The 15,590-nt window shown below is 39.5% G+C and overlaps 1 protein-coding gene across 5 annotated transcripts in view; it reads right to left on the bottom strand.

Moving 5' to 3' along the window:
* Positions 1-14,205, bottom strand: part of rbm25b (RNA binding motif protein 25b) — a 97,963-nt gene extending 83,758 nt beyond the window's left edge. For 2 of the 5 annotated variants that reach the window (XM_028821509.2, XM_028821512.2), the window contains exon 1: positions 13,854-13,981. In XM_028821509.2, coding sequence (XP_028677342.1) covers positions 13,854-13,882 — 29 coding nt within the window. In that variant the 5' untranslated portion in view covers positions 13,883-13,981. Of the gene's footprint in view, positions 1-13,658; positions 13,685-13,853; positions 13,982-14,021 lie in introns of those variants that run through there. The other 3 variants (XM_028821514.2, XM_028821513.2, XM_028821511.2) reach the window with 3 other exon arrangements.
* Positions 14,206-15,590: the final 1,385 nt, after the last annotated feature.

Genomic DNA, 15,590 nt, shown 5'->3' with positions numbered 1-15,590 from the left:
ACCGGCGCACGCGTACCGGCGCACGCGTACCGGCGCCGTTCTCATCCCTACCACCTTTGTCGTCACTTCCCCTACTTCTTCACATCTTAAATCATTCTTGAGGCAGACTGAAGACTTAAGTGCCAGCTGAAGTGAAAAATAAAGGAAAACGTACTAAGTAATTGCAACAAAACACTGACTTAATCAGTTTTAACGTGAAAAGATGCCAACGGAAGAAGAGAAGAAGCAGGCCGCTAGGGTGGAGAAAAGAACAGCTGCTCACGAAGCAGCAAGCAGATCAACCTCTGAGCAAACGAATGCTAAATGTAAAGAGAATCAGGATGAAAACTATAAGTGTACTCATTGCACGTGTGCCGTTACTGGTATGAGGTAAAATTTATGAATTAAACCATAAGACATAACTACCTTAACCTTCAGCCCAAATGGACAGAAATGTTAGCATGATCAAGTTGCGCTGATTGTCGTTTATTTTTACTGGTTCCAGCATAATAAGGGCTAATGTAGGCTACAGTAGGTGACATACAATTAAACAACAACATACCATTAGAACAATCCAGATGAGAACAGACCATTCAGCCCAACAAAGCTCACCAGTCCTATCCACTTAATTCTTCAAAAAAGACAAGTCTAGATTTTAAAGTCACTGTCTACCACACTACTTGGTTGCTTATTCCAGGTATCTGTGTAAAGAAAAACTTCCTAATGTTTGTACAAAATTTACTCATAAGAAGTTTCTAACTGTGTCCCCGTGTTCTTGATGAACTCATTTTAAAATATCAGTCTCGATCAACTGGACTAATTCTCTTCATAATTTTATTATAACATTTCAATCATATCACCTCAGTCTTCTTTTGTGTAAACTGAAACGGCTCAGCTCTTTAAAAATTCCTTCATAATTCATCCCCCTGCAGTTCTGGAATCAGCCTAGGTGCTCTTCTTTGGACTTTTTCTAGTGCAATGATGTCCTTTTTGTAGCCTGGAGACCAAAACTGCACAGAGAGATGAGGCCTAATCAGTGCATGTTAGCCTTCTGGCGTCTGAACACTAAGTTGATAGCCTTGAGTCCACTATGACTCCTAAATTCTTCTCATAAGGTGTACTCTCAATTTTCAGACCTCCCACTGTGTATTCAAACTTAACAGTTTTGCTTTCTGTGTGTAATACTTTACATTTACTGACATTCCTCCTTAGTAGTTCCATTTACCACAGAGATGTTATATAGGAGGGACATTCAAAACGTTTCCACACTTTTATTTTTATTTTTTTTTTTTTTTTAACTCTACTTATTAAGAATTTCAAAAACAAACTACATCACTTTTCTACATAGTCACCTTCCCAGCATTGTATGAACTTTTTAATGCCATCAGCAAAAAATGTGTTTGAGCGTGTAGCCACTGATGCACCACTGCTTTCACATCAGGGTTCTTTCTCCATTACTCGTGGTCGCGTCGATAGCTGGACGTCCGGATCACTCTTCATCCATCACAATTAGTGTGGCCATAACTGAACATTTCAATCCACTCATAAACAACTCTACGAGAGAGAACTTCATCCCCATACTGAGCACACATGCAGAGATGAATTTGTGCTCCAGGCACGCTGTTACTCTTTGGTGCAATTTATACATTTCATAGCCATCTTCACCACAGGGTGACAGTTTATTCTAAATTGCAAGGGCAGCCGGCTTGCCAGACAGAACTAGTCACATGACACTCTCAGACACGACCAATTACTACTCCTCCTGCCTTCACCATTTCCAACGAAAATATAAAATTGCAGAAACTTTTTGAACGTCCCTTGTATTTCCTCACTTGTGAAGGCCTCAGACAAATGCTTATTTTGAAAATCCACTATTTTACTATTTTTTTTAATTCCCCTTTACTATTCCTGAGGCACTTCACCTCCTCCTTGACTCTTCTTTTACTACTAAAAACCACAAAATAACTTCTTTGGGTCATCTTTCGCCTTATCAGTTATATACCTCTCCAACTGTCTTTTATCCTCCCTAATATCCTTCTTAATGGTTGCCCTCATGTTCTCATATTCTCAACCAGTCACATTGGAGTTATTAGTCTTATGTGCCTTATACACTTATTTTTTCCTTTGCAGCTTCTTTTTTTTAATTCATTATTAACCCAGTGCAGAGATTTCCTATTAATTCTAAATTTAGGTATGTACCTGCCCTGCATTACATATAAAACATTTTTAAACCTTTAACTACTCAACTGTCTCCACACTCAGAAGCTTATCCCAGTCTATCCTCCTTAGACTTTGCCACATTTGATCAAAAGTTGCCCTATCAAACTTAAATTTAACAGTTTTTATCTTTGAATCTACACTCAACAACACTGAGAATTGTATTACATTATGGTCACTTGACCCTAGTGGTTCAATCACCTCTACACCCTCAACTCTATCCTGCATATTGTAATCTTTTTAGTTAGCCAATAAAAGGTGTCATTTTGCTTGGCTTTTCTCTACATTCATAATGGCTAACACGGTACAACACCCTAGTACTACTGATTTTAACGAAAAACTAAATTTAGACAAGCTTTACAGCACATTGTTTTTTAACACAGTATGTTAAAGCACCAATCACTGATTACTTCTAAAAACCCCTGCTCTTCTGCTCCGTTATTTGCTACATAATCCCAGTTAATATTCAATTAGAAAAAGTCCCCCCATTACTATAATTTCCCTTTGTAAACTTGCCTTTTTAATATTACTAAAAAGATGTGTGTTAAAATTACTGTCTGCATTGGGCAATCTATAACACATTCCTAAAAGAAGGCCTCTTTTCCCTAATGCTTTCCAGGCAAAGACAAGTCCTCGCTAAGATGGGGCTCAGAGTCCAATCAAAGAAGATTTCTGCTTAAATTCTGTTGGACATAAACAACAACCCCACCACCTTTCCTGTTCTGTCTATCCTTTTTTAAAAATGTGTATCTCTCTCTGTTATGCTCATCCACGTCATTGTTAGCCAGGTTTCCATTATTGCTATAAAATAATTATGCTCCTCTACATACAACTCCAATATACTTGTTTTATTTTTGATACTTCTAGTATTACGGCAAGCTATTTTTAATGTGTTACTCATTTTACTTTTACATTTAAATGCTGGGTTAGAATTTTCATCACCATGCATTTTTATTTTTACACTGTTGTTTATTCCACCATGTAGAGTTCTAACACTGACCTGTCCTAAACTGCCTGCTCCTCCATTCCCTAGTTTAAACAATCCTTGACTAACCATATGCCTCCCCAAATCACTGGTGCCACTCCGGTTTAGATGTAAGCTGTCACAGTGGAACAGGTCCCATCTGTTCCAAAAGGAACACCCAATAAACCCACACCCTTCTATCTGTATCCTGCACCAAGATTTGACCCATACGTTAAGCTTTCTAATCTTTTCAATCTTACCTGGACCGTCACGTGGCACTTGCTGAACTTCACAGAAGACTAACTTCTAAGTTTTACTCCTCAGCCTGGCATCAAACTCATTAAATATGGATCACAGAACTGACAGACTACCCTTATGTATATCATTGTTCCAACATGAACAACAACAACCGGATCTAGCCTGGCTCTGGCCAAGAGCCTATCCACCCTTCAAGTAACACACCGTGCAAGACTGTCTCTGGAGCAAACCTGCACTTCAATCCCACTAAAGATTTAGTCCCCTACTACCACTACCTCTCTCTTTCGGGGAACTGGTTCTGAGGTGGCCCATTGGGGCTCCTAATGCCTGCATACCACCTCAAAATCTCCACAAGGACCTGAAAACTGTATGACATTTCCAATTCTGGGGTTGATGCCCCCTTTATATTGTGCCTTGCGACCAAGACCCACCTCTCCCTACCTTTCTGATCCGGATTCTCTTCCTGTACCACCTTTGGGGTGCACACTATTTCTTTAAAGGACACCTGGAGTGGAGGAAGATGCACACAGGTAGATTACATCTTCTGCAGGAGAGTCAGTCTGAAGGAGATTGAAGACTGCAAAGTGGTGGCAGAGGAAAGTGTAGTTAGGCAGCATAAGATGGTGGTCTATAGGATGATGTTGGAAATCAAGAAGAGGAGAATGAGAGCAGAGCCAAAGATCAAATGGTGGAAGTTGCAAAAGGAAGACTGCAAGTTTGAGTGGAGGGAAGAGGTGAGACAGGCACTGGGTGGTATTGAAGAGTTACCAGACAGTTGGGAAACTACAGCAGAAGTAGTAAGGGTGACAGCAAGAAGGGTGCTTGGTGTGACATCTGGACAGAGAAGGAGGAAAAGGAAACCTGGTGGTGGAATGGGGAAGTACAGGAGAGTATACAGAGGAAGAGAATGGCAAAGGAGGAGTGGGACAGTCAGAGAGATGCAGAAAGCAGACAAGTAAAAGGAGATAAGGTGCAAGGTGAAGAGAGAGGCGAAGGCTAAAGTATGATGAGTTCTATGAGAGGTTGGACACTAAAGAGGGAGAAAAGAACCTGTACCGATTGGCTAGACAGAGGGACCACGCCGGGAAAGAAGTGCAGCAGGTTAGGGTGATAAAGGATAAAAATGGAAACATATTAATAAGGCAAGGAGAGTGTGTTAAGAAGATGTAAAGAGTACTTTGAGAGGCCAATAAATGAAGAGAACAAGAGAGAGAGAAGAGGTTGGATGATGTGGAGATAGTGAATCAGGAAGTGCAACAGAGTAGCAAGGAGGAAGCAAGGACAGCTATGAAGAGGATGAAGAATGGAAAGGCCGTTGGTCCAGATGACATACCTCCAAAAGCATGGAGGTGTTTAGGAGAGACGGCAGTGGAGTTTTAAACCAGATTGTTTAATGGAATCTTGGAAAGTGAGAGGATGCCGGAGGAGTGAAGAAGAAGTGTACTGGTGCCGATATTTAAGAATAAGGGGAATGTGCAGGACTGTAGTAACTACAGGGGGACAAAATTGATGAGCCATAGCATGAAGTTATGGGAAAGAGTAGTAGAAGCTCAATTAAGAAGTGAGGTGATGATTAGTGAGCAGCAGCATGGTTTCATGGCAGGAAAGATCACCACAGATGCGATGTTTGCTCTGAGGGTGTTGATGGAGAAGTATAGAGAGGGCCAGAAACAGTTACATTGCATCTTTGTGGACCTGGAGAAAGCATATGACAGGGTGTCTCAAGAGGAGCTGTGGTATTGTATGAATAAGTTGGAGTGGCAGAGAAGTACTTAAGAGTTATACAGGATATGTACGAGGAACAGTGGTGAGGTCTGTGGTAGGTGTGACGGATGCATTCAGCGTGGACGTGGGATTACATCAGGGATCAGCTCTGAGCCCTTTCTTATTTGCAATGGTGATGGACAGGTTGAGAGACAAGATTAGACAGGAGTCCCAGTGGACTATGATGTTTGCTGATGACATTGTGATCTGTAGCGATAGTAGGGAGCAGGTTTAGGAGACCCTGGAGAGGTGGAGATATGCTCTAGAGGAAAGGAATGAAGGTCAGTGGGAACAAGACAGAATACATGTGTGCAAATGAGAGGGAGATCAGAGGAATGGTGAGGATGCAGGGAGTAGAGTTGGCGAAGGTGGAGGAGTTTAAATACTTGGGATCAACAGTACAGAGTAATGGGGATTGTGGAAGAGAGGAGAAAAAGAGTGCAGGCAGGGTGGAATGGGTGGAGAAGAGTGTCAGGAGTGATTTGTGACAGACGGGTATCAACAACGTAACAGTCAAAACAGTTCCTTACTTGCAAAACAGCATCAAAAAAAGAAAATATAAGCAATGAACAAGCAGACTTTACAGCTATCATTAGCTTCATCAACTAGTAAAACAAAACTCATTTCTTGTAGGTTTTCAATGAGCCATTTTTCCCAAGTCATTTGAAATGTCACAAATGCGTCTTGTAATCATGTCATTTGACAGTGAGATATCCTTTAGTTTCGAAGCGCTAGTCTCATCTAAGATAACTGACACTATATCCAAAGCTGTGGGTAGAATTCGCTCCTGTTATTCGGTGTGCTTTCTTGCTTTGTGCAACTCTATAGGCAACTTCGTACGAGACTATTTGTGCTTTGGTATTCACTGTTGCTGCTATTACAAAACGACTTTCTTGCTCATGCTATACATTTAGTTTTCTCTGAAAATAAGTCGAATGGTTATTAACAGAACTGTGGTGTGTAATGTGTCTATGTGCATTCTTAATTTCTTTGGCCTCATACTGTGAGCTGCCAGAGTTTTCAGACATGCAAAACAAAACAGTGTCTTCTCATTCTAGGCCACACTGACAGTGAAGCCGAGAGAAAGACAGGCTTTGTCGTATTTACTTGACTTTTCTTTTCATCCGTATCAAAAATGTGTCATTTACTTCATGTTTGTTTCACTAACTGAAAATAAACCTTAACCACCATTCTTTTTACTGTTCCTATTTGAAACACATAATTTCAACTTACCACAATTTCAACTTACCACTACACATTTTAGCACAGCCATAACCTAGGGCTTGGGGTGCTTCTCCTGCGTCCCATATCCCGTACACCACACATTTAATGAATCACTGGACTAGGACCTGTTGTCATTTTTTCTATTCAATGCTAATTTCAGTTCCATGGCCACTGGTATCTTTCCTAACCCAGTGCAATATCCAAGAAAAGAGAAGTTCATAACAAGAGAAAATAGGTTCAAGGCTGATGTGAGGCTGAATACACAATTGAGACGAACATTTGTGTCTAGTCTCTAAACATCATGTGGTGGGAGTTATTTGTTAATATATGCCAGCCTGCGTTGGGTATATAAAGTGTTATTTTTGTGCTTGCTTGAATTAACAGTGACACTACTCCCCCATTTGCTCATATACTGTGTGTATTATAGTTAATACTCAATTGTGGAATGAAGACTAATGTGAAAGCTGATTAGATTTGCAGCCATGTGGGAACTGTAGTTTTTGGGATGGTTTATAATGCATATTAACGTTAACACAAAGGCTACCGCCTACTACTGTAGTTAAATATTCCTATGCTTTATTGACTACTAACTGCTATTTGTTTTCATCTGCCAATTTATTTACATTAGTTACATTATAGCCTGTACTATCTGCATTACTCAGCTTCGCCCAGGAAATTTCCTAATACATAGGATTTTATACAGCATGTGACCAATGGGCTGTATGTTGTCTAAAACTGGGTCGCACATTGGTCTGTGTAAAAAATATTGATTTTCCGATTAAACATTTTTTTTTTCCATTTAAACAAGCTAATATCAGTTCTTAAGAGTCTCAAGATCAATCTTGTGAATCTCTATATTGCTGTATGTAGATTTTTTGATTATCTTCATTTTTGGCATCCAATCCATTAGATTTCGCTAATGCACCTCTTAAAGCTTTCCAAGGAAAAAGCACTTTACTACCACATATTAAAATGGTGTGTGCTCCCCAACTGAAATTTTCACCTTTAATGCTTAAATCGGACATGTGGACTTGCTACACATTCAAACTGTACATTGTTAAAGAACCACTGGATAAAAGAAAAGTCATATTTTAAATTTGTGCAACTCAAAAGTATTGTTGTAACTAGGGCTATGGAGTTGGAGTCGAGGAGTCAGACAATTTTGGGTACCTGAAGTCAGAAACAGAGTCGGCAAAAACGTATCAACTCCGACTCCTAATAAATTTAAATTGTAGTGAAAAAAAATACAGCAAGCTCAAATGTCCCATTTCACAAACAATAGCCATAATTAAGTATTTCTGTGATGTAAGAATAAAGCCCAGTGCATAGTTGTGCTACTACTAGTGTGAAGTTCAGCTGAGCTATTATACAGTACAGTGATCCCTCGCTATATCGCGCTTCGCCTTTCGCGGCTTCACTCCATCGCGGATTTTATATGTAAGCATATTTAAATATATATCGCGGATTTTTTGCTGGTTCGCGGATTTCTGCGGACAATGGGTCTTTTAATTTCTGGTACATGCTTCCTCAGTTGGTTTGCCCAGTTGATTTCATACAAGGGACGCTATTGGCAGATGGCTGAGAAGCTACCCAGCTTACTTTTCTCTCTCTCTTGCGCTGACTTTCTCTGATCCTGACGTAGGGGGATTGAGCAGGAGGGCTGTTCGCACACCTAGACGATACGGACGTTCGTCTAAAAATGCTGAAAGATTATCTTCACGTTGCTATCTTTTGGGCAGCTGCTTCCTGAAACGACATGCTGCACGGTGTTTCGCATACTTAAAAGCTCGAAGGGCACGTATTGATTTTTGATTGAAAAACAAACTCTGTCTCTCTCTATCTCTCTCTCTGCTCCTGACGGAGGGGGTGTGAGCTGCCGCCTTCAACAGCTTTGTGCCGCGGTGCTTCGCATACTTAAAAGCCAAACAGCCCTATTGATTTGTTTGCTTTTCTCTATCTATGTGACATTATCTGCTCCTGACGCACACTCCTTTGAAGAGGAAGATATGTTTGCATTCTTTTAATTGTGAGACAGAGCTGTCATCTCTGTCTTGTCATGGAGCACAGTTTAAACTTTTGAAAAAGAGACAAATGTTTGTTTGCAGTGTTTGAATAACGTTCCTGTCTCTCTACAACCTCCTGTGTTTCTGCGCAAATCTGTGACCCAAGCATGACAATATAAAAATAACCATATAAACATATGGTTTCTACTTCGCGGATTTTCTTATTTTGCGGGTGGCTCTGGAACGCAACCCCCACGATGGAGGAGGGATTACTGTACAACCTGACATTCACATATTGTAATCTGGATTATGGTACATTACAAAAAGTGTTTTCATTTTATTTCAGATATAATGTGTTTAACAAGTTCATTTGAGTGTAAACAAGTGTAATGATGTAGGTGGAGGTGTGTGCTATGGCCTGATGTGTGTTCAGGGGTTCTTGTCTTGGCCAATATGGTAGAGAGTCAGCTTCCTAGCCAGTAGTTCTGTGGTTAAATGTTGTGTATATTGCCTTCCTTCAATCAACATGGAAAATACATTAGCATGTTAAATAGAGATAGTCGGAAAGTCGAAGTCAGAAGTACCGAAAACTAAGGAGTCAGAATCGGAGTCAAATGATTTATCTACAGACTCCACAGCCCTGGTTGTAACGTAACCAATTTGGGAAATCACTTATTCTGATGTCACCCAGAAACTAAATCTCAGTCGACATTAGACGGAATAGAACCTAAATAATCTGCATTGGAGACTGTGTTTAGCGCCAATCTTCCATTTAATTTCCCTCATAATCAATAGCAGTTTTTACCTGTAAACATATGAAACCCTACAATGTTATCGAAAATGAGCTTTCAATAAATGATACAGGTTCAGGAAATGCAGTATGCTACACCAACTAAAAAGCAAATGAGTTTACTTATTTAATCTAGGTTTTATAAATATCTTAAGCAAAGCACCACCATGTCTCTCAGGTCAGCGGAGAGTGACCTAACTTGTGACAGCTGGACACCCATGGCAGGAGATTCTGACTTGAAAAATCACGTCACTACATTAAAAATGACTTGGTAACTGTGGCGAATGTGTTGCAAACAAGAGCGCTACATGGCAGTCACACCAGGAGCAGCCTCGCTGCCTGTCACGATGGTCGGTTATTTTTCGTTTATGTTCTTTGGTTATAAATTGATCTATTTGTATGGAATGATTACAATAAAAATTAATAATATATATGTTATATGTTCCACTCACCCCTCACCGCTGTCAACAAACATCAGCTTTAGATTCTTGGTTTAAAATGCTTCCATTTTGTCTGAAGAGGAACCGCGAGCAAACATTTTCCGGACTGATTTACACAATTGAAGGTATGTGTAACTTGCAGAATTATAGAAAGACATGAGTTGTCCGGCTGTATCTTTAATTTCGACTAATTCAAAATTATAAAATGTTCAATAGCAGAATAAATTTGCCCAACAGTTTAGTTGAAGGGTGTCTATATGGAGAATGAATATGTTTTATTGAAGGAGCAATATTTTATTTTATAATAATTATTTGCAAGATGATGTCTTATAAAGTATATGCCATTGCACTGTATTAAAATAAGGAGACACCCATAATATGCATGGATTCTCATGCTGCAATACACATTTCTTAAATTATGGTTAATTTTGAATGACTGCAGTGTTGTGAAAAAAAAAAATCAATGACATTTTGCTCCACATCTTGCAAATACTGATATTAACTGTTTATTACTAATCAAGTATTGCTTCTTAAATGTCATTCCACGCTTATAAAGTCACTATGTAGTCATCCTTCTTCAAAAAAAGTGTTACTGAAATGTGTTAAATTAAATTGATGCTCTCTATGCATGGTTAAGTAATCTCTAAAAAAAAAAAAAAAAAAAGGAAGCACTTCAAATATATCTGTGAATGCTAATTCAAACAAGATAAAACCAAAATCGAATCGGGACATCAGTGCGAATACCCAGCCTTAGTTGCACAGTGTCGTGATTCACAATAGTACTCGGTCAAGAAAAGTAAGAATGACAACAACATTCTGCAAGAAGCTGAGAACTCTGCAGAGCAGTACCTCTTGAAACAAACACTCACTCGGTACAGACGAATGATTTCACCACAAAAGTAAGCAATGGAATTTTTTCCATTTTCCACCATGCTAGAATTCTGCTGTTAGTGCAAAGCAAGATCCATTTCTATGTAATTTTCTACCAGCTGTAATCTACCGCTATTTCTGAATCAGTAACAGTGAAAGTTGTATTAAGGTCTCCAGTACTCACTCTTTGAGTAAATCATAAAAACTGATATAATATGGTAATACAGTGTGTGTTTTGAGAGTCCCAATTGAGTTAGACACAAAACAAGCCGGTGAATGAAGTGTTGCAATGCTGTAATTCAACATACTTGTTAAAGGATGCAAAAATAAAGCAGGTTTACAAAACTTCATCTGCAGTATCACTGTCCAGTACAGTAATGTCTGTTTTGCAGCATCAATTATACAAATGCTAAATACCTTAGTTCTAATCTTTTAAATAGATTTTAAAATTCCCACCTTTGGACAAAAGATTTTTGTTTTCCTTTGTGATTCAATTCAGTCATCTGATAAAGTAATACAATCATGGCCGAAATTATCAGCACCCCTGGAATTTTCCCAGAAAATGCACCATTTCTCCCAGAAAATTGTTGCAATTACAAATGTTTTGGAATACACATTTATTTCCTTTATGTGCATTGGAACAACACAAAAAAACAGAAAAAATGCCAAATCTGACATCATGTCACACAGAACTCCAAAAATGGGAAATCAATCCTCAGCAATTTACTGTCACCTGTGTTGGTAATGTTATACTTTTTAAACACAGGGGAAAAAAACATCTTTACAATAGCAATGATTTGTCACAACCAAGCATTTCTTGAATTCTGCACCAAACTTTGAACATCCTTACGACGAAGTGAGGTAACATGCAGATTAAAGTTAAAACAAACTGTATTCATGCAAATTGCCACAAACAAAGACCATTGCCTCAATCATGGATCATATGAGATTCTCAAGTTAAATCACAGAATTAACACCCAGGTGCTCATGGATGTAAACTGTAGTAGCTGGCATATTACCCTAAAGATACGCAAGGCTGAAGGGGTTATAGAGAGTGAAATGTCATATTTGCAATCTATGATCCCCTGAAACGTTTTACCCCTAGGGGATTAATAAATCATATACAAAAAAAAAGTGTTACACACTACAAGACCGAGAAGGTTCAAGAAGGCAGGTGGAGACTCCCAGCTCACTGACTAAATAGAGTCTTGCAGAAGATCAAAGGGGATCATAGTGGGGGACACATTACACAAGTCTCTATAACGATCGGGAAAACAGTGAACACCACTTCTGGAACAGACCGTAAAAGCCATGCCTAGTTTCAGAAACTGTTACTAAATGAGGTGTTTACTGCGTGTCATAACAGTGGGAAGGCAATTTTCCTAAAAATACAGCTGTGGATCACTCATTGTTAAATAGACATGCTCGTTATCAGACTTTATTCTTATTTGGTGTGTCTTGGTCTTACCATCTCATGTTCGTTAGGGTATTATTATTCACGATGTTGCAAAGTGGAAACAATTACCCACAGTTTAAAGCAATATCCTACCTTACTATTTTTTCATTATTGTTCTACCACTTTGATTATTGCTATTATCTTTGTGGTGAAGCCATCAGTGTCAGAATCAGAAAACTATTAAATGTCATCACGAGTGTTAATTTATGGCAAGGGGTGCCATAAAATCATTTATTCATTCTAATATCTGGCCTCCATCTCCTGGCTAGGACCAGGACACTTCATAACTTCTTATCTCCTACTCTGAGGTAGGACAAATTCTTAGCCTAGTCAGACATTTATTAGAATCCCTAGAAGTAATTACAACACTCTTGGCTAGATTTTGTGAGGCAATGTTGTGTGCTGGATAGCAGGTTACAATGAGTGTCTGTACTGGCCGTGAAAATTTTGACGTTTCCTAAATTTTATGCATTTTTTTTTTTCTTTTATATGAGAAGGGCCCCAGGGCACACACCCTAGTTACTTTGATGGGACACCAAGCCATTGTATATTAACTGTTAAGAATTACTCGGCAGAAGTGTGTCAAGAAACACGACCAAGTCTCTTTATACCGGCAGCAATATTCCTGTTCAGTGCCTCAATGGAAATAAAGCTACCCAGTCATAAGTTTATAATTACTTACAACTCTAGAATTTCTATACGGTTCTGTACCACATTGATTGTTGGAAACTTGGAAAAAAAACATTCTTGATTATATTATTAATTTATTTTAAATCACAACAGGGGAGCAGAGATATGTTCCAACTTCCCAATTATCTCCTTTACATCAACAGCCATTATAGCGCCTTGCTGGGAATGGCACTGTCAAGTCAGAAGTTCTTTCCTTTTACTCATTCTATTGTATATTTATGAGGGAGGTGTCATTTGTCACAAACTATTCAATTAATAAGCTTCTATGAAGTCACACTTCCCGGGGGACAAATGAAGTTGCATACATTTAAAGTCGTATTTACTGTTTATTACTCTTTTTACAGTAACAGATTATACAGACCTCTGGCTTGTCTTATGAATAACTTTATACCGCAGGCCCCGTAGTTTTAAGCACTACTCAACACTACAAATCTGATGTCACTTCTATTTCAAATAACTTGACCGCATTTCCACGGTAATTTAGCAGGTTTCCCTTTATAGACGCACACTTCACCCTATATTTTGCCAGGTCTGAGTGAGTACTTCCCACAATCGAAATTCGAATCAAAACAATCAGAATAATCACTTTCTAGGTTCACCTCTGAAGCTCGACGAATCCCATTTGCGAAGCTGTACCCTCAGCACATGCTGACGCCCCCAAATTAAGAGGCACAGGGGTCTGTTCTTTCTTTACAATTGTTAGCTTCTAATGCCACACAAAAACATACGCAAAAACAAGTAACCCGATGCCGTCTGTTTGGTTTCAAATAAGAAGTATAAACACACATGACATACGGTATTTTTTATCAGAATTAAGGTTCAGTAGCCGGCCGCGCAGTTTTAGTTTTTTCCACTTTATTTCTAATCCTGCGACACAGCAGTTAACGGACAGGCCCGACACGAGGCCTTCACAGCTCCAGACTCGATTTTTCTGCTCCGCGCGGCACTGCCTGGCGATCCCGGACAAAGGTTAGACGTTAAAGCGATTAAAACGATAGTTTACCATCCTAGCATTCAAAAGAAACGAATAATTACGGCGCAAGCGACTCCAGACTCGAGACGGCGTGCGCCAAACAGAGGAAAAAGCCAGCGGATGGTCCGAAGACGAGCCTCCCTGCGCCGCCGCCGCTTCTCCTCCTCCTCCTCCTCATGACCGACCGACCGCTCCCCCGCAAATGCGCAACCGGACGCAGCCTACCCGTCCAAAACCAGCACTCTGCGCCACATTTACGTGGAAAAAACGGGCTCGGCGCTCTCCGCGGAAAAATGGCGCCTCGATTTTCTAGCCACTCGTCGGCGGTCCTTCTGTGAAGTCAAGCGCTGCCAACAAGTCTCAGATACCACGCGAGGGCGACCATTCACTCACCGCGGATCCGTACGTCTTCTTACCAAGAATCAGGCTGTTACTGACTTAATAAAAAAGTGCAAATGTTATCCTCGCAGCACTTCTTTTCTTTCCTTGTCTTTTTTTTTTTTTTTTTTTTCTTCTTCCAAACCCTAATCCCCCTCTCTTGGGCTAAACCATAGAGTACCGTTTGTCAGCTAGTACACAGGCTCCACCTCAAAGTACCGCGAGACACTATGGGATATTAGAGCTCGACGGGAGGACCCGTCTAGCTGCTTTTCATTTTCCCGGCGCGCATTTGGAGCAGAGCCGCATCGCGGACGATGTGTTACGGAGCATAAGAAAATGCGCTTTTTATTTTTATTCTATTAAATAGCGTTGTTTAGAATAAATCTATATATACTTTTAAAATATAATATATTAAACGTTGCTCACAGATGACACTTTGTACTGTTGAAGAAGTTTGTGTGAAAAGAGGAGCAGTGATCTGTCACACAGGTCTACAAAAAAAAAAATTCTTTTTTGAATGGATTTAGGGTATTTTGAGGGTGCTGAATTCAAAAATCCCATTACTTTAGCTGAATTGGTTCTAGTTTTTGAGATAATGGACATCCATGAAAATAATGCATTCTCCCAATGTGACTTGTGTGTGATGACAAGTGTCTTAGGTAATAAAATATCCCATATAATTATTTTGTATTTCAATTTGTAGGCCTACAATGCTGTAAAAGCGACTTTTTTAAGCCAGAATTCAACTGTGAATTTACAGAGGAAAGAAGTCGGCTACAGTATAAGTTTGTCAACCCAGTATTGGTTTATACCCAAAAAGTTCTGTCTTAATAAGTATATAAATACATGTAAAAATTATGACTTCATCAAGAAGAGCCTGCATCAACAATCCTGATGTATTCTGCTACATCTGTGGAGAGTACATGGTTGAAAAACAAAGAAGAAATATCACAGACTTTGTGCATCGAGTATACCTGGCTTATTTTGGAGTACAGCTTGGAGACCAGGATAAGTCTTGGGCTCCACATATGGTTTGCAAAACATGTGTGGAGCACCTACAACAGTAGACAAAAGGTGAAAGAAAAAGTTTAAACTTTGGTGTGACGATTGTTATTTTTGTGTTGTAAAGATTAAAGGCTTTAATCGTTACAAGAAAGCTCGTTGGGATTATCCTGATTTGGAATCTGCAAGACAATCTGTTCCACATGGCAATGACGTTCCCATACCAGTGTTTACCAGACTACCAAACCAGCCACTGTCAGTCTCTGAAGAGAGGCAGGGATTGGAGTGTATGGCAGGTAGTAGCAGTGGAAGTGAATTTGAGGGAAGCTCTTTGACGCCTCAACCATTAAGCTAAAAAGAACTCAATGACCTGATTTGAGACTTACATCTGTCCAAGCAAGCATCTGAACTTTTAGCATCCAGACTTAATGAACGAAATCTTATAAAGGCAGAAGTAAAAATTACAGCCTATCGGACAAGAGAAGAGAGGCTTCTCCCATATTTCAACCAAGAGGAAGAACTTGTATACTGCAATGATATCCCAGGAATTGTACTTTAAATGGGACTAACAGAATATCG

Source organism: Erpetoichthys calabaricus, chromosome 16, assembly GCF_900747795.2.
Source record: "Erpetoichthys calabaricus chromosome 16, fErpCal1.3, whole genome shotgun sequence".
NCBI lineage: Eukaryota > Metazoa > Chordata > Cladistia > Polypteriformes > Polypteridae > Erpetoichthys > Erpetoichthys calabaricus.
Note: the sequence above shows the minus strand (reverse complement) of the source record. Positions and strands in the feature narration are given on the sequence as shown.